Source organism: Euprymna scolopes, chromosome 34 (assembly GCF_053919585.1).
Source record: "Euprymna scolopes isolate OS-2025 chromosome 34, ASM5391958v1, whole genome shotgun sequence".
NCBI classification, from domain to species: Eukaryota; Metazoa; Mollusca; class Cephalopoda; order Sepiida; family Sepiolidae; genus Euprymna; species Euprymna scolopes.
In genome coordinates this window covers 77130668-77150783 of record NC_136515.1, presented here as the reverse complement: position 1 = coordinate 77150783, position 20116 = coordinate 77130668, and the positions used below count along the sequence as shown (strand labels likewise).

The window sequence follows — 20116 nt, the reverse complement described above, 5'->3', positions numbered from 1 at the left end:
GCAGACAGGATCTTGTCTATTTTCTCCAATATACTCTTAAAGATAGTGACTCTGCTGTTATGGGGCCGATAGAGGGCAAATATAAATGCAGTGGTGTAAGCAAGTGCAACTCGGAAGCACATATAGGGTAAATTAGGATCTTCTCTTGAGATATCCCTGCCACACGGGAACCCGTCTTTAATGTAGGCACATATTCCATGCCCATGCGATCTTGGGGGTCAGATTTAGCTGTTAAGTTAGAGTATCCGTTAATTATGAACTCATCTTGGGAAGTGGTCGGCCCTATTCCAGTTTCGCTTAAAATGAATAGGCCCGGTTTTGTCTCCTGTAATTGGGTTTCAACCTCTGGAAGGTTGGAACGCAGACTCCTGATGTTGGAAAAGGAGACATTGTAGTAGGGGTCTAGGTTGGAAGATGGGGTTCTAGGTTTATTCGAGTTTTTATTCTGGAGACATTTCATGTTGAGGTTTTGGGATTTGTGGAACACGTCCGCATAATTGGTTAGAGAAGGATAGAGAGGGAAAGTAAGAGAGAAAAAGATAGGATTTTTTTTGTACCACATTAAAAGGTAAAGCCTTAACAATTACCTACTAGTATGGCATCGAGAGGCCCCACCAGAGACTACTGCATGGTCCAGATCCACTCACCAAATGGCAATACTGCAGTCCCAGTACTTTGCGCCTGCTGATAGGACAGCCTCCTTAGTGGTTAATCCAAGGTCCGGGTCCCTGACTATCAGGCGGATAACGTCAGCCCAGAAAAAACGTTTACCTCCAGCACCCTTACTAGTGACATGGCCACAAGGACAGACATAGAGACAGAAAAATTTCCGACATCTCAGATACTGTTCACCAAGTACCACCGACCTTTAAGCAGCTTTTTCTTCACCCTTTGTCAGAAAAATCACTCATTGAATGAGAACTGAGGGACAAAAAAGGAGAAGCGAGAGTTACTGAAGCTGCCGATATCACATCCACTGTATTATCTACTATCCATTAAAAAAAATGGGGAGGAGGGGAATGGTTACAAGTGACTTATTTATATCTAAGTAGTAAGTCCGGTGCTAAGTTATCAATTCAGGACACTTTTGATGATAATCTCCCCTCCCATTTTAATGGGTGGAAGTTTGTCGTTATCTATCGAGTTTGAATCATTGGAGCTTTACCTTATAATTAAAATCCAATAATTAACTTTTATCAATTTGTAAAGTCGGCTTAATATTAATTTACATTCGAGTTTAGATAATTATTCAAGGTTTTAATTTAGGAGGTTCGTTTTCATAGGTAACTTTTTCTTTGCTAATGTCACTGTATTATATTTCGAATATAATTGAAAATAAGACTAACTATATTAGATGGTTTGATTCGGATTCGCTCGGCATCTGCGGAAATAACCAGAAAAGGCCGACTGAGCGTGCCTCAATTTTTAAAACACTACGAATAAAAACATTTATCTAACCGCCCACCATAACCTCTAGCCCCTAATCTTAAACCCAAATCCTAACTCAAACTTTAACTTGCGCGATGGAAATTTTTTTCTGGCAATTTATGCAAAAGTCGTCTGCTTAGATTCGTATTAGCTAAAAATCGACAGCGCGTTCACTCCTAACATTGAGATCAGCCTTTTCCGATTATTGACGTGGATGAATCCGAGTAATTTCGTTGAAATCGCGGGTCGCACAATCGGTAAGCACCGAAAAATTAATGCCAATTTTTAAGGAAATAAAACAATTATCATCAAAAGTTTCATGACTAAATATTTAATTGTTTGATAGTAAACATTTTTAATGATTTTTTTATGGTTTATTTTGCCTAGTCCTTTTTCAACCATACCTAATATCGGTCAAAGTTAGGATTAGATTTTGTTTCTCTCAATGTTTAACATCCAATATTTGCTTCCGTAGACTGCAGCGTCTTCTCCAACTCTACCCAATTAATGATGACTTATTGAATTTTCCACAATGTTTTTATCGGTTTAAGTAACCTGACTGGAATATGCCCCTTCCTTATAAGTACCTTGTATTTATAACTAGGGCTATGACAACAGAATATTCTTATCATTGTTTTGACTTTCGGGTATATATCCGACACAGGTAGACAGAGTTGATCAACCAAGAACCACATCACTCATCAAGCATATAAAATATCAACGGATACACACTCGAGAGTAAAAACAATGAAAAGAATATGCTGTTGTCCCAGCCTTATTTATAACGTGCCAAGACACAGATTGCGACTGAAAAATGTTGTTGGAAGTTTGGCCAAAATGTTTTAATGTATGTTGGAGAATAGATCTCCATTTAACATGCGCTAAATCACTGTCTCTCCATTATATTGGCTTGAGTTGTAAATTGAAGTTCGAAATGGCTTGTTTCGTTTAACTCTGTTAAATCTCGTGTTTGTTCAATCGTAGGTGTTTCCCTTTTATTCTTGCGATTCTCGGTGATGGTCCAGCTCTTAGTGCGAAATCGACCCTGAAACTTCTTGATTTTTTTCCTCATCAAATATTTCTTGGGATATATATATATATATATTAATATATATATATATATTAATATATATATTAGACAAATTGTTCTTTCTTTTTCTCATATCGATCCATGCCTTTTGTCTCATCTGAAGCTATTCGCCATTTCTACAAATCTATCAGAGCTTTTTTTACATACTTACATATTACATATGTTATCATATTTGAGCTGGTGAATCTCCATCACATTTGAGATTTCTTCAGAAACTTCAAAAACATTTTCTTTGCATTCTTTCTCTCTTTCTCTCTCTCTCTCACACACACACACACACACACACACACACACACACAAACACACTTTCTTTCACTTCCTCTCAGATATGATGTTGCTAGTCTCAGTCATTTCTACAAATACTATTATGGCGAGTGTTCTTCAGAATTGTCTGATCTGTTCCCTGCTTCCTTTGTCTCAGCTCGTTCGACTCGTTTATCTAGTGGTTTTCACCACTTTGCTATTTTATACATCCTTATAACAGACGGCATAATCACGTTCACACACCTGGTTCTCGACATATATCCAAAGTTAAGCAACGATGAGCCTGACCAGTACCAGTTGGGTGACTATTTGGGAAGGCTAAGCGCTGTATGTACGAGTCGTAGAAATTTACAGATTGGTATCTGAGGGTGCGTTTAACTCACTTGGAGGAGATGCAACCCCGGATAAAGACGGTAAGCAATGGGAAACTACCGTCTTGGCTTGTGTTTCCGAGATCACCATGGCTATATAATTTGGAGAGCTGTGGTCGCCGACGCTGTTAAAAAATACAACAGGCCGCCGCTGCTGCTGCCGCTGCTGCTGCCGCTGCTGCTGCTGCTGATGATGATGATGATGATGCTGATGATGATGATGATGATGATGATGATGATGATGATGATGATGATGATGATGATGATGATGATCCAATAATTGTGAAGCTCTCTTATTGTTGGACGTTTTCTTCATGTGTATAGTCTTAAAAGAAATTCCAAGCTTCTTTTTTGAGACTGGATGAACTTGCGAACGATCCTGGCGACGGGCCTATTTTAGATGTGATGTGCATGGATCGAAGATGCATGCATTGGTTACACCGAGCAAATTCCTTACAAAGCACTCAAGGTAAATCGGGGACACACGGTCCGTAAGGTCAACAAAGCCTACACACGTGTAGCAGAGACATTTTCAACAATATTTATAACTCTACAAAACAAATAAATGAAAAAGATGCATGGAATGGAGACAAACACCAGGATCTAATTGTGGTACAACGATAAGAACTCCTCTGTGAAATTTGGAGTTCCCTATAATTGGGGGGGGGGCATTATATTTAACTTTAAAGATCTCGTGTCGAGACACGTAGAATCGGAAAGATGTTCAATCATTATAGAGACAGTTAGGTCACAAAAGCGTGGCGTCAATCAGATTTGATGATATATGCGTTTTCGATTAGAAATGTAGAAATGTCATGGAGGCTGAAACCATATCACTTGTCATCTGCAACTTGTGAATTAAGTTTTTCTCTATTCTTTTTTATTTAATATGCGTCCATGTTTTCTCCTCTCCCTTTCTCTCCTCCTCTCCTCCTCTCTTTCTCTCTCTCTCTCTCTCTCTATCTCCCTATCTCTATCTCTCTCTCTCTGTCTTTCTCTCTCATTTTTGTCACCAGGAAGGAAAAGCTTCTTGCATTTGCAATTTCGACTCCGTTCTCGAGGGTTGTATGGAGGCCTAGCTGACCGAATTTTCAAGTTTTAATTATGTATTTCTTCTTTATTAATTTTTGTAACCTGCAACCAAAAATGAATCTCATAGAAATTAAGTCGATACGGTCATCAGAAGACAAGATGGCTGCTGGCCGGATACAGGCCGAAATCAGTTATTTTGATTTTTCCTAAAGTTTACATTTTTACATATCTGCGTTTTTCCTCATGAGTTCAATGTTGACATAAAATATCGATATTTTCGTGAATGAAACAAATCTGTAAAATGTATCGAAGCTTTTATTTTGGATAAAAAATATTGGTAAGATGAATAAAACATCGGACTTTTAATTTCAGCTACATATATATATATATATATATATATATATATATATATATATATATATATATATATATATTTCTGATACATGACTTCTCTCATAATTTGTAGTCTTCAATTTATATGCTAACCAGTAAAATTAAAGCTTGCTTATCAATATTATTTTGCTAACAACTTTCATCTGAGGATAAGAGCCATTCTTTGAAACTCCATTGAATAAGTAAAATTTTCAATTTTCAATTCGTATTTCCTGTGGAAAAATTTATTGTTGTAAATTCTAAGTTATATATATATATATATATATATATATATATATATATATATATATATATATATATATATATATATATATATATATATACTAGCAGGCCGCCCGGTGTTTTCCGGTCGTAAATTAGCTTACATATAATATATTGATAAAACATAATATACGGCATAATCACGTTGACACACCGGTTCTCGTCAGATCACCGAAGTTAAGCAACGTTGAGCCTGGCTAATACCAGATGGGTGACCATTTGGGAATTCTAGGCGCTGTATGTGCTCTCCGCTTATCTCGGCATTGTTTCCAGTCGTCTTGTACCTCAACTTGCCACTGGTATGCAACAATGTTGACTCAGGAGAGGCGTGGTTGGAGATTGCGCAACTCTTGCCACACAAATTTCACGCGCAGGCACCCTTGCAGTGGGTATCCATGGTCTGTCAAGACTGAAGGAAGCCATAAAACATTAAGAAATTTACGTGCGGGGTTTGAACCTACATACCACGCCATGCAACAAAAAAAAATTTCAAGTCTTTCTTTGCAGTTAATGTAAAAAATTCAGAAATTTACGTGCGGAGTTTGAACCTACAGACGACGTGTAGCAAAAGAAACACGCTATCAACTTATCCACAGTAGAATTTCCACAGCCTGTTGTTCTATCACTGTTACTAAGCGACGACATGGAAAAATGGCTTTATCGGTGATAGATGAATTAAAATAGCGGTTTTGATTATCAATTATCGGGGGTATTCTGAGACAAAAATGGACTAAGATTGCTCCCAGAATTATACATTAGAGTTCTGTAAATTTTAAAGAAAATATGTTCAGTCGTTTCGGAATCTATAAAGAACGAATCCACACAAACACACACACACACACACACAAATGGGCATGCATATAATTGTATATAAGTAGATAAGAGATATATAAGATAGGAGAGAAAAATTATATTGTAATATAATATATACGTCTGTGTGCGTGTGTGTTTGTGTCTGTGTTTGTGTATGCGTGTGTGTGTGTGTGTGTGTAACCGTTTTACCTTGTCAGTACGATATAATTTTTTTCTCCTATCTTCGACAACGTGTCGACATTTTTCTGGTGAAACGATACAAAAGACATGCGTCAGATTTTACAAAATATATTCCCTACCAAAAATGTTTAGAACATAAAGAAGCTACTCGGCCATTATATATACGAAAGTTGGCATCGGCCCCCAGCAACTTAGTGTTCTGTCCCCTTTCAAACTTTGTTATTCAGCTGGGAGCCGATAGTTCTTTATTGATATTGCGATGTGAAGTAGGTTGGGTGTGCAGGCGCTCAGTAGCAAATTCACGAGTTGCATGCGGTACAAGGTTCAGAAGGTCCACAGGGTCCACAGGATTCACAAAGTCCGCAATGCCCGCAGGGTTCACATGGCACACAAGGACCGCACGGATAGCAGCAAGATCTGCAAACTAAGCAACTGCAAAAGGGTTCATTCTAAAAAAAAAGAACAATAAAAAAGATCAAATAAGTAAACGACAGAAGCACTCAGAGAGTAAAGATAACCACCACGGTAAACTTCTTTCAAGCAAAATATTTTTTTCTTCCTTATAATTTTTACATTTCTCTCCGGAAGCGCTGATTTAAGACCACATTATAGCTGGGGACTAGAGAGCTCGAGAATGCTTCCTTCTTGCTGATATGAAAATCTCCTTTGCTGAGATTTCACCCTCGCCCTGCTCAGAAGCATCCTGGATTCATTCAACCGCATAAGAACAGACATGGGAATCTAATCAGATGTAACTACAAAACTGAGACCAGACGGCTAGATAATGGCTCACCTCCGATTGACATGGGAATCTCCTCTTCTGAGACACTCCCTCCCGCATCAGGAGCACCCTAACTCCAGTGGCAAACATTCAACTGCCTGAGAACAGACATGGGAATCTAATCAAATGTGTGTACAAAACTGAGACCAGACGACGAGATAATGACTCCATAGAAATCTTCTCTTCTGATAACTTCATTAAACCGCCGGAGAGCGGGAATGGGACAATAAAAGATTGATATGATTGGATGAGCCTACAAAACTGATCCAATCATCTGCGATTGTGGAGAGGGGGCCCAATACGATGCAATACTGTTTTCCCTCAACTGCACAACTGATACAGCTTGTAAGATCTTGCAGAATTCAACAATCATGTGAAATGTTTACATAAAGAAGTGAGAAATTATTGTACGCCATATGCTTACAGGACAAAGGAAAACATTAAGTGGTTTCATGTCTTGTCTGGAGTGATTTCCATGATGAAGCTTCAGGTCTTGAAACGCTTCTGGGACTGACCTTTACTCCTGATATGAAACGGAACACATACATCAAATATGTTGCCAACATTGCTGGAAAAATCACTCTACCACTCCTATCTCATCCCTCGATCTAAACCCGTTGGACTACTTCGCTTGGTCATATGTCGAGAACATCACCAGCATGACCTCCCACAACACCAAAGCCAGTCTGATCGCCGCCATTCGCTGAGTATTCGCAGAGCTCCCGCCGGCGCTTGTGGAAAAGGCATGCTCCCAGTTCCGGACCTGTATAGAGGCGGTGATTGAGGCATTGAATGCATGTCAGCTCTACTACATAATCAAGTTACCTGAATTGATTTTTTTTTCAATACAAATTTTTAAATAAAGCTCCAGTGTTGTTTTCTTTAGGGCGATACTTTTATCGTCCCCCCCTTATATTTGGTAGACGCACAAATACATGTATGCCCGACACCGACGTGTTACAGATGAAATTATCAGGTTGAATAGATTATTTAAGTTATAAAAGCGATTCATTTTTTTTAAGTGAAAAAAAAAACAGACTGAAAATGTTTACATTGGGAGAATCAAATATCGATCACTCACACCAAATACTTTTTAGGTCTAATTTCGAGAATCCTGTTAACTTAGAAAATATTCTCGATCATAATTGAGACCTATTAGATAGAGGATCCTGTTTCGGAGAGACTAGTTGTATATATACAAATTCGGATGTGGCAACAATACTCCATGCATGGGCAATTGTAGAGATACATGATACAGGCAGATGCGAGTACTTGTGAATAAGGTAGAAGAAGCCCAACATCTTTGTTGCAGCCTTGGCATTGTATTTAATGTGTTTATTGTATTTAATGTATTTGTTCCAATTAATGTTGTCCGTGAATGTTAATCCGAGGAGTTTGACCGATGAGCACTCAGTAGATTGCTATTAGTCATAACAATCGGTAGTTGAGAAGGTTTCTTGTAATTGTTACAGGAAAGCAGTTATTGTTAGTGAAACAGAGCCCGGACGCCGCGTATGGCAACTGTATGCAAATGCCAAGCACTGTGTGAAGTGACGTCACGGTAAGGAAAAAGAAAAAGACTATAAAAAGAATGCGTGCATAGACCGGCGAGCACGTTAGAGAAAACGATTACGTTAGACGCGTGGGTGACTTCACAGTCGTACGAGAAGTCACGTGCGGCGGGAAAATGAAGAAGAAAACCCTTTTCTTAAAACCTGAAACAGGAGTTGCAGTTATTTCCTATTCTTTGTCTCCTTTGCGACTGAGTCTACAACGGGTTATTCCCTACATATTAACGACAGCGTTACATTATTAGCATTAAAATTTACTATCTATTAGATCGAAAACATCTTTTGGACCCTGTCAAGGGGTGAGAACCTAGTGCAGATGCACCAACAATATTCTATGCATGAACGAATGGTGGTTTCATAGATATATATATCTCACGAGAATGAAACGTGGAATATTCTGTGTAGCTTAATCGCCATATATATTTGTATAACTTACTATGTATGTATATATATATATATATATATATATATATATATATATATATATATATATATATATACTACACCGCTAAAGACTGAAGGATCGGTCGAAAATATGTACTTATCAAAAAAGTTTTTTTGAATTTTTTTCCATAATATTATTTTGTATTCCTGTACGTCACCAATTGAAAACGAATAAAAAAGTTATAAGCTTTTATACTTTTCGTATTCCTTTTTATACATTTCCATTCATATATATATATATATATATATATATATATATATATATATATATATATATATATATATATATATATATATATATATATTACTTATTTGGAATTCATTATTGAGATGAGTATTATTTATTGATTTATTTATTTCGGACTATTATCGTCATCTTTATTAATTGTTGTTTCACGACCTTTCGATCAACTATTTCTCTGGCCTTCGTCAGGTGGTAACCGCGACGGGATAGGTACTCCGAATCTCTTAACTGCATCCTCAGCAATTACTGCCATCCATAGTTGTCGTCGTCTCACCACGTTTTGGCCAAGTAAGCCTCTTGGCGGCTTTTAGGTAGGATTGAGAGGCTTACTTGGTCAAAACGTGATGAATTCAGTTAGGTGATTCGGAGTTCCTATCCTGTCGCGGCTACCACCTGACGAAGACCAGAGGAATAGTTGGCCGAAACGTCGTGAAACAAACACTCAGAAAGATGAGGATAATAGTCCGAAATAAATAAATTAATATATATATATATATATATATATATATATATATATATATATATATATATTGCTGACAAAAGGATGAATTAATTCATTTATTGCGGACTATTATCCTCATCTTTCTTAGTTTCTTAGTTGTTGTTTCACGAATTTTCGGCCAACTATTCCTCTGGCCTTCGTCAGGTGGTAACCGCGATGGGACAGGAACTCCGAATTACTTCACTGCTTTTTCAGCAATTACTGCCATCCATAGTTGTTGTCGTCTCACCGCGCTTTGGCCAAGTAAGTCTCTATCCGGCTTTTGGGACCCGTGGCGCAGTGGATGGAGATGTTGAATCTCTACAGTTCCAGGTGAGAATTGTCTGAGGATAGCGGTTTCAATCCTACCCGAAGCCGGCCAGAGGCTTACTTGGCCAAAACGTGGTGAGACGACAACAACTATGGATGTCAGTAATTGCTGAGAATGCGGTTAGGAGATTCGGAGTTCCTAACCCGTCGCGGTTACCACCTGACGAAACAACAACTAAGAAAGATGAGGATAATAGTCCACAATAAAATAAATTAATGGGCAAGTTTTTACTTTTTAAACGCCCAAACTTCCCTATCCTTCCTAATAGTTGGCACTCAAAGTTTCTAACGATACTAATTACTCTTGATCTTTGATTAAATTTCAGATTAACAGGGATATACATGCGACTGGGGACCGCTTGTGAATTTCATATTCCCATGGAACTTCATCCTTTGGAGGGAACCGGTTAAACCCGCCTAGGGTTAGTGCCGTATCCGTTCCATTTTGTAGAGATATAGGATGCTGTCGGGTGTTGAAAGGGTTAAATAAAATCTCTTACCTGGGTTTTTGTTTTTTTCTTATTTTTGCTTTCTTTAAGATCTGTGGAATGCACGAAAAAAATCTTATAACATTCAAATTAACAATAGTAAAGTTTAAATAGACGAAAATTAATTTAGATAACCTCCTAACAAAGTTAATTTTGTTTCGCATCATTCAAACACTACCGTGTTTGAATATATGGCTAAGTGGCAGTTTTAGTCATTTCGAACTGCTTTAAAGCTTCACCGCTCACTCATTTTTCGACCAAATGTCAAACAATTATTACAATTTTTCGACCAAATTCTAAACAATTATTACAATTTTTCGACCAAATTTCAAACAATTATTACAATTCTTCAACCAAATTTCAAACAATTATTACAATTTTTCGACCAAATTTCAAACAATTACAATTTTTCGGCCAAATTTCAAACAATTATTACAATTTTTCGGCCAAATTTAAAACAATTATTACAATTTTTCGACCAAATTTGAAACAATTATTACAATTTTTCGACCAAATTTCAAACAATTATTATCATTTTTTCAATCAAATTAAAACAATTATTACAAATTTTCGACCAAATTTCAAACAATTATTACATCACCTTCTCAGCTATACTATGAAAAAAATTTCAATTTTCGTTCAGTAAAACAAAAGTTATGATGAATTTACTATTGTTCAAAATCGTAAAAGTTCGTAAGAATGTGAGCGACGTTTTTATGACTGATTCCCAATGCAACCACGTCGCTTCAGTGACTAGTGTTGCTACTAATTCACCGCTCTCGCGAAAAGAGAAGTAACATGTGAAGCAGAGATAATGAAAGCAGTTCTCATTACATATGTGTATGTATATAAATATATATACAGATATACATATACATATATATGCATCTATATACATATATGCACACATGTTATGTTTATGGAGGCAAAAAAAAAATAAGACTGAAATTAAACAAAGAACAAGTTAATTTACTGAAAGCCTGGAAAAATCATGGTTTACAGTATAAAAATGCGAGCATGAAAAGTAATATGGTTAAGCGTAAACATGGAAAAGAAAAGGACAAGATATTCTACTAAAATATAATAAATTTGTAACTTAAAATATTGCAGCATAAAGATTCTTCTTAAATTCAATTTAACATTATATAATCAATTCTTAATGCTACAATATTTAAGTTATAAATTTATTATATACTTTTTAGAATATCTGGTCTTTTTCTTTTCCAGTTTTAACAACTAGCCCTTTACTTAACCATAAACTTTTAAACTTAATCATATTAGTTTTCATCCTCGCATTTTTCTAATATAATTTTATGTTAGTCTGGTAATTAATTTTTCATATAAAAAGCAATCTTTCTTCATTAAAAAAAAAGAACCTGATATGAGGGGCGTGCAATAAGTAATGCCCCTGACCCACTTCCAGTCGTCTGATCTGGCTGAAAATTTGCAAGTGCAATGATTTATATCTCTACGGGTTATGTGGCAAATTACAGCTCTGAACTAATTGTGGTTTTTGTTTTACACATGTTTGAACTGAGTCAGGTGTGAAATGGAGCCTGTTGAATGTCGAGCAGTGATCCGGTTTTTGTATTTGAAAGGACGCACACCACAGGAAACGTTTGATGAAATGAAAGAAACTTATGGTGATAATGCCCCATCATATGACCTTGTAAAACGCTGGCATCATGAATTCAAATATGGCCGGAAGTCTGTGGAAACATCTCCCAGACCTGGTCGCCCCCGTTCTGCCATTGATGAGACATCTGTCCGTCAAGTTGGGGCTGCCATTTAGGAAGATCGGCGCATTACTATTCGCCAAATAGCCCAAGATGTCAAGATTAGTACAGAGTCTGTGGAAACTATCATTCATGACCATTTGCATATGCAAAAGTTGTCTGCCAGATGGATTCCCAGGTTGCTCACACCATTCCAGAAGCGAGAACGCGTCGAGTGCTCGAGGATGAATTTGAAGATATGCCAAGAAGATGAGTCAAAGTTTTTCAAAAGACTGATTACACAGGACGAAACTTGGGTCCATCACTATGATCCAGAGACCAAAGCCCAGTCAATGCACTGGAAGCACTTGGGCTCACCATCTCCAAAGAAGGCAAGGGCGCAGCCCTCCGCTGGCAAGGTCATGCTCACAGTCTTCTGGGAACAGGACGGAGTAGTGATGACAGATTTCCTGGCAAAGGGTACCACAATTACAGGAGCCTATTATGCTTCACTTTTGAGGAAATTACGGGAAGCTATCAAAATCAAGAGGCGGGGCAAGATCAGCAAAGGTACCCTTCTCCTGCAGGACAACGCTCCGGTCCACAACTCGCATGTCGTCAGATCAGAAGCACGGCCGTGTGGTTATGAAATTCTCCCCCATTCTCCCTACTCTCCTTACCTTGCACCCTCTGACTTTCACCTCTTCCCAGCCATGAAGTTGTTTTTGAAAAGAAAGCGTTTCCCAGATGATGCAGCCTTGGTTTTTGAAGTCACGTCGTGGTTGGAGGACCAACCTGGGGTGTTCTACAAAACGGTCTCCAGAGCTGCATGAAACGATGGGAGAAATGCATAACTCTGGGTTGTTCCTATGTAGAGAAAGACTAATAACTGTGCCAAGTTTCGTTGCTCTACTGCTATGGGAAGTAGGTCAGGGGCATTACTTATTGTACGCCCCTCGTAAGTCGAGATGCATTTAAATGAATTGACAGGCATTAAACAATAATGAGATGACACCATAATAAGAATTTACATGAAACTGGACGGAGTGGGTGAAATGGAAATTCACTACATTGCATTATTTGGTGCTTATGCACCTATGTTACCGTGCTATTGTGTTAATAGTATTTTCAAGTTAAATTCAAGTTTTATTATATCTTTTTTATTATTAAATTGTAAGGTAACCTTACAGAATAATTACAAAACACCCTCTCGTTCCCTTGTTAAGAATGGCGTTCTAAATAAAAAACCTTCTTATTTCAGCACGGTAGCATAAGTGCATAAGTGCATAAGGGCCTATTATTTGGATTATTTGGACTCACACTTCTTTAATTTTATTGGCCGATGTAACCACTGATCATCCGCGAGCGTATCTTGTCGAACTCGGGAATCATTCTGTCGAACTCGGCGATCTGCACGCTGGATATAACTTTTCCCTCTCACCTCTGTTTTACCCAGCATCATTGGGGACACTGACTTCTACTAATAATGTTACTTTTTATTGTAATTTTTCAATTTTCTTTTCAGTTTGTTCAAGCTGGGGATGGGACATCCTACCGGATCCCAGACATTCATCCGCTATCTCATATATTGCAACCAAGAGATCTTTTTAAGATTCTAACCATACCATTAAATGTAATTGTTTGAATCTCTCTTGCACTTGGTTCAACGGGTATATTTACTAGATATTTTTTTAAATTCTTTTTTTCATGAATCCAATTGCCCTTATAATTACTGGAATGATAGAAATCTTCCTGAGATTCCAGTTTCTTTTCATGTCGTATAGAAGGGCTTGGTACTCCGTTATATTTACCCTCTCGGATCCATTTTACTCAGTATAATTGGGGACACTAACTTCTACTAAGGTTACTTCTTTCTATTTCTTCTCATATAACTATGTCAAGTTTAATAGCTGTAGGAATTGCATAGTCATAGTGAATGGTGTATAACTTATTTCCAACTATTGTTTCTGGTAAACATGTTCTCATGACTTGCTGCTGCATTTGATATTCAACTTTTTTACAGATGGTCCAATGAAGTTATTTACACGTTTCATTATACAACAATATCCACAACTGTTATGCAGTGTCACAAGGAAGTCAGTAGTCCGTAGACAAATATATATGGTAATTATTAAAAATTGCGGCTATAGCAGAATGCGAAAAAAAATCTATAGGTGTTAAAAATGGTTTTCTCTTGTTGCTTTTTGGGGGGGGGTAAATATTTTTAAATGAGCAATCATTTCCATTTAAAATCCATTACGTATTCGCATGTAAAATTTAGAAAAACACGCTTGAATGCGTCGATATGATGAAATTTTAAAAGACTGAATTTGACCTGATGTCATGCGATCTCGTTTTATATACAATGTTGACTCGTTTCAAACGGTTTTTTTCCTAAATTTTACTAAATTTTACATGCGCAATACTTACTGAATTTTTACTCGAAATGGTTCATCATTCATTAATATTTCACAAAAACAACAGAAAACTATTTTTAAAGCCTATACAGCATCTTTAACGCGTACCATAGATAGATAGATAGATAGATAGATAGATAGATAGATAGATAGATAGATAGATAGATAGATTTTACTTGTACTGCTTGTACATGTACTGCTTTATCGTTATTTTCATGGCAGGTGCTCGGCTGAGCTCTAATCTATGGTCCCCCCTCACCAAACTTTCACAAAAAACACCCGTCTAGCTGAAAACACTATCACTAATTTCCCCCACTCTTTATCTGTACCTAAACCTAAACGTAGATTCCATGAACAAAGCTTTTTTCTTAGAACTGCACGCCTATGGAATTGTCTTCCGTTTTCCTGCTTTCCAGCTGACTACAATATGGTTGTCTTCAAGTCTAACGTCGACAAGTTTTTGATGAGCCGTTCCATATGAGTTAACAAATTTTACCGAATTTCCATTACTAACGATTACTATATTGTCCAATTTATACTGTGCACTCTTTAACCCTTATCCTCGAGTGGCCTCTCGTGCTTAATAAGTGGTGATATAAAAAAACTTACCACATTCACAATTCTGACAATGATATATTGGTGGTTGATTCTTACACTTCTCTGATAAAAGGACCGCAATTCTCGCCTGTTCTGCGGCCACGAGGGCTTGCTTACTCGACACGTGCGCTTGCTTAGCAGAAGTTTTCGCTTGTTGTTTCAGGAGGATGTTCATGCTTGGTCCCGACGGCGTTGGATTCGGGCAAGTGCAGGGCGCACACGGTGTTTTCGGTTTGCAGTCGCAGCAAGGCCCAGTCGGCGACCTCGTTTTGTGACAAAAGCATTTGCCTGAACAGACGTGCAAGGTTTCTGTCTCCTCTTTCATTGTTGTTATTAGGGGGCGGAGTGGGGGGGTAGGGTTATTGTTCAGAAGATTGGCAACACACCACGAAATCTTGAAGAACGCAAAACTACCCGCGTCCTGTTTCTTTTTCTTTTTTGTTGTTGTTGTTTGTTTTGTTTTTTTTTTTGGGGGGGGGGTATTATTTTTTTGTTTTTACTTTGACGGCGTCCATTTGGTGTTTATAACAGGAAGTCGCGAATGTGGGCAAAACCTTTTTAGATAGCCACATCCACGAAAACTTAACAAAAAAAAATAAATAAATAAAAAATAAAGGTTTGGTGGACAGAACTGCTTAATGCAACGAAAATTTTACAAAAGTAAAAAAAAAAAAAAGAAATATCATCTATATCTAAAAAATGCGTTTCCATGCATACCGTATGACGTCATAAGAGACTGACTATAAAAATCGAGTACGCCTTGCCTTCGAACATTTCACCGTTTCTGTTCGCATTTTTGCACACTGGCAGAGTGTCCCTTTTTGGGAGCTTGTTTTACCCCACATTAAAAATGACCTAGTGTCACATTTTCCTTTCGTGGGGAAACAAGTAAATACCGGTGAAGAGAGTGCTAGGCAGACGTAAACATTATTGGTTACATACGTGCATACATGTTTAAGTGGAATCCAATTCAAGGATAATAATTCATCAGACCAAAAAAGAATCTATTCAATATATATATATATATATATATATATATATATATATATATATATATATATATATATATATATATATATAATTTTCAAAATATGAGATATTATATATAATTATTTTCACAGCAAAAGAACGCCGCAGCCAACACGATCCATAACATCCAACGAACGGGAAGTCTAAGACTCGAGTTTCGCCTTCATTTGGGCTCGTCAGGATATGTCTGACTGATGAGCCCAAATGAGGGCAAAACTCGAGTCTTAGACTTCCGGTTCGTTGGCTGTTATGGCTCTTGTGGGCTGCGGCGTTCTTTATCTGTGAAAATAATTATATATATATATATATATATATATATATACATACATACATACATATATCCATATATATATATATATATATATGTGTGTGTGTGTGTGTGTGTGTGTTCGCGCATATGTATAATATTTTCACAAAATCAAGGTAATAAAAATAAAAAATGATAGCTGTCTCTCTCTCTCTCTCTCTCTCTCTCTCTCTATATATATATATATATATATATATATATATATATATATATATATACCCAAAACACCTGTCATTGATGGAGGGGAGACTAAAACTTGCTGGTATGGTTTCAAATGATCTGAAACAATAGTAAGAGGAGACTTGATTCCAAATATTTGTCATGTGTTATGTCTCCACTCCTTAGTTATCGTACATGAAGTAAATTTCACCGTGTATAAAAAGTATTGGATACTGGAAATTTCCAAAAGAGGAGAGATATAACATATAAGAAATATTTGGAATCAAGTCTCCCATTGCTATGATTTCAGATCATTTTAAATCATAGTAGCAACTCGAGCACTGTTGAGAACTTCACAGTTTAAATGAAAGTCGGTCACTTAAGCTCGCATGCGTCGATCATGAGGTTATAATCATTAGATCACTCTTGACAGACGTTACGACATTTAAGAATAAATGTTTAAATTTCAACGATATTTCTCGCGGTTAAAGTTGGCTGTGTGAGTTTGCTCCTTGCTAATGGATGTCAGAGATAACTTCGTCGCCGGGTTCAAATCTCCCGACTGGCGGTTATGGTGACACGCTGCAGCGATGATTCCCGAAAGGATAATACACTAGTGTCTGTAGTTATTTACAAGAATAAAAAAGCATTGGAAATGTAAAAGGATATAGGGATGGCATGCCAAAAAGTATACAAACAAGATAGCTATGAATGGCTAGGCACATGGAAATAGAATTGCATCCAAAGTATAGCCCTATAGCTTTTCTCCAATCTTCATTCCGTGCCATCATTACGGTTGTAAAAAGCTATAGGGCTATACTTTGGATGCAATTCTATTTCCATGTGTCTAGCCATTCATAGCTATCTTGTTTGTATACTTTTTGGCATACCATCCCTATATCCTTTTGCATTTCCAATGCTTTTTTATTCTTGTTAATTAGTATTTTTACTTACAGTCTTATTTTTAAACTTACATTCGTGATAGTATTGTCTTTTTTAGGAGGCGGCTCATTGCCGCCTCCATTAGTAGCAGGTCGCTTCCTGCTGGGTTTTAGGTCTTTGGGTTTTGGGCCTTAGGAGTTGCCTCTTGGTCCTCCATCGGTTCTATATTACATAGGGAGTGCTACCGCCTCTCTGATAAAACAGTTAGAGTATTATAAAGTTCTAAAATGTTCATACCTTCACTATTAAATTTTTCTTGGTTCATTCTTTGGCGTTTTGGCAAAGATTTGGCAGTTTTTGATATTTATATTTATAATAGTTTGTGCATGAGGCAGCTTTTTCCCCTTAGGATTCCTGTTATACCGTGCTTTTGAGTCAGCACGTGAGGCAGCCTTCTTTTTTTCTGGTTCTTTGTTATAAAGAGCACGTGAGGCAGCCTTATTTTTTCTGGTTCTTTGTTATAAAAAGCACGTGAGGCAGCTTTTTTTCTCCTCAGAATCCCTGTTATACCGTGCTTTTGAGTCAGCACGTGAGACAGCCTTCTTTTGTTCTGGTTCTTTGTTAAAAAGAGCACGTGAGGTAGTTTTTCCCCTCACGATCCCTGTTATACCGTGCTTTTGAGTCAGCACGTGAGGCAGCCTTCTTTGCCTCAGGATTTGCATGATACTTAATTTTTATTATTTCAGCATTTTTCTGATAGTATTCTTTTTGCTCAGATAATACCTTGACTTTGTTTTTTTCATAGTCTATATTTCTCTGAGCTTTTTTACTACGTGCTGACTTTGGCATTTTTTATTAAATGTAAACATATAACACTTATGTGTATCTTACTATAATATCACTTATCTTATAGCAAGATAACTCTCGTAGAATTGAGATACTGCCCCGTCACCAATAGTTAAAGTGTGGAACGGTATATACACCAATAGTGTAGTTGTTATCTTTATATGAAGTCCTAATCAGTGACAGTGTGAGGTTACTTGGTTAATTTATTGTAGTTTATTTTAGAAAACTTACTTGTTTTTATTAGTAGATTGTGTATAGTAGCCACAATATCTAGTTATTTTTGTGGCTAAGGCTTGGATTTTGATTCTTTTTGGTCAGCTTCCAGTGAGTTCTTAGAAGATGACTTTCTTGCAGTTTCTTTTGCGGTTAATTTAACTTATTTCCTTTGGCGTTTGGTGAGTTCTTAGAAGAACTGGTCTGATCTACTTTTCTTAGCGAGCGAAGAGATTCAGCTGCATTTAACAATGGTTGCTATAGTGTATTTTTGCGCATGCGTGAGAATTTCAAGTTTCCTCCTTATTTTACAATAGTTTGACAGTAGTCATGTGTCTTTCTGCCAAGAGCGACAGACGTCAGTGTTAGCCGTGATCGTCTAGAGGTTAGGACCCCACGTTGTGGCCGAGCTAACCTAGGTTCGAATCCTGGTCACAGCATTGACATTTTGTACATATTTTACAGTCCAAAATCTGAAGAATTATTTGTTTTTATAACATTGTTTTTTGACGTCGTACTTGCTGATAAGTTACTCTTATAACAATTTTGATCAACTGAGATAAAGATTTCGTGGTTTCATTAACGCTGGTGGGTTACTGTTTAAAGAAAAAACCTTAACGTTCACCTCAAATATTCAACGTCCAAGAAATATAGGCCACTGGCAAACTGGAACGTCTGTGATCATCCGGTGTATTATTTGGAGCTGTCCCTTTTGAGAGAAGTTCCGTGTTCGAAGTGGTCTGTCTACATTGGGTATATAGTGTTTAAAACTTGTTATTACACGTAATCTTATTTAATTATGGAGTTAGCTAAAAAGCGATGGGTCACTGCACTTCTCCGTGTAAAGAGCAGTCGATTGATGCTTGAACTGTTGTCAGAGACCGTTCGTACACCGAGATACATCGTCTCAAAAGAAAGAAGAAAGAAGAAGAAGAAGGAAGAAAGAAGAAAGAAGAACAATTGGCCATTTTTGTACCCTTCTTTTTTGCTCTCTTTTGACATTTTAACCGACGTTCTGACACTCGCTGGATTCGTAAGACGCTTCTCTGTAAGAATATGTGCTTTTTGAAACTTATAAGTTGATTTTAGTTGAGATTTGGATAGTTTTGTTTTGTAGGCGTATATAAGCGTGTACGGGCCATCCCTATATAGAGAGTGCTACCGCCTCTCTGATATATGCGCGCGCGTGTGTTTGTGTGTGTTTCTGTGTGTGTATAGATCTAGTTAAATATCGCTAAGCTCGGCATATTTTTTTTCAATATGGCGGGCTAACTTTCTCGTGTTTTCACCAAATGTACAAACGTTTTCAACCCACACAGGTAGTCTTCAGACACTGTGGTATAGTGGATAATCATTAGTAAGATGATTAATCAGATGATGCACATATAGACATATTGAACAAATAGACAAAAACGTTAATGCAGCGTTTATCGTTAACATTCAACTAGACCTGCCTAAATGAAAGAATAATGCCAAAGGAATCGAATTTATTATAATAAAGTTGTATTCCTGTCTAATTTATTTACAATTTGGCTAATGTATACAAAACGTATACTGTTTTATAAATAGCTTTTAATACCGAAAACGGACTCATATATACTTCACGTGAAACTTTCCTCCTGGGGAGGAGGGCAAGCAAAATAGGAATTTTAAAGAATTGTCATGATACAATAATACATTCACGCATTTACGCGAAAATGGTTTACGTCACAAAATGATTTTATTGTGCCCTTTACCTTTTTGTAAAAACACAATAGTGAGAAAACTATTTTTTACTGCA

General features: G+C 37.1%; 1 protein-coding gene and 1 pseudogene across 1 annotated transcript; one reads left to right on the top strand and one right to left on the bottom strand.

Annotated features, from left to right (window-relative positions):
* The first annotated feature begins 4966 nt into the window (after positions 1-4966).
* Positions 4967-5083, top strand: LOC145259433 (5S ribosomal RNA; annotated as a pseudogene).
* An 841-nt stretch (positions 5084-5924) lies between these two features.
* Positions 5925-15563, bottom strand: LOC145259299 (uncharacterized). Its single transcript, XM_080117173.1, has 3 exons — positions 14913-15563; positions 10184-10224; positions 5925-6281 (listed from the first exon to the last, which is right to left on the bottom strand). Exons 1-3 carry the CDS (start codon positions 15223-15225, stop codon positions 6132-6134), a joined length of 504 nt encoding a protein of 167 aa, XP_079973299.1. The 5' UTR covers positions 15226-15563; the 3' UTR covers positions 5925-6131.
* Positions 15564-20116: the final 4553 nt, after the last annotated feature.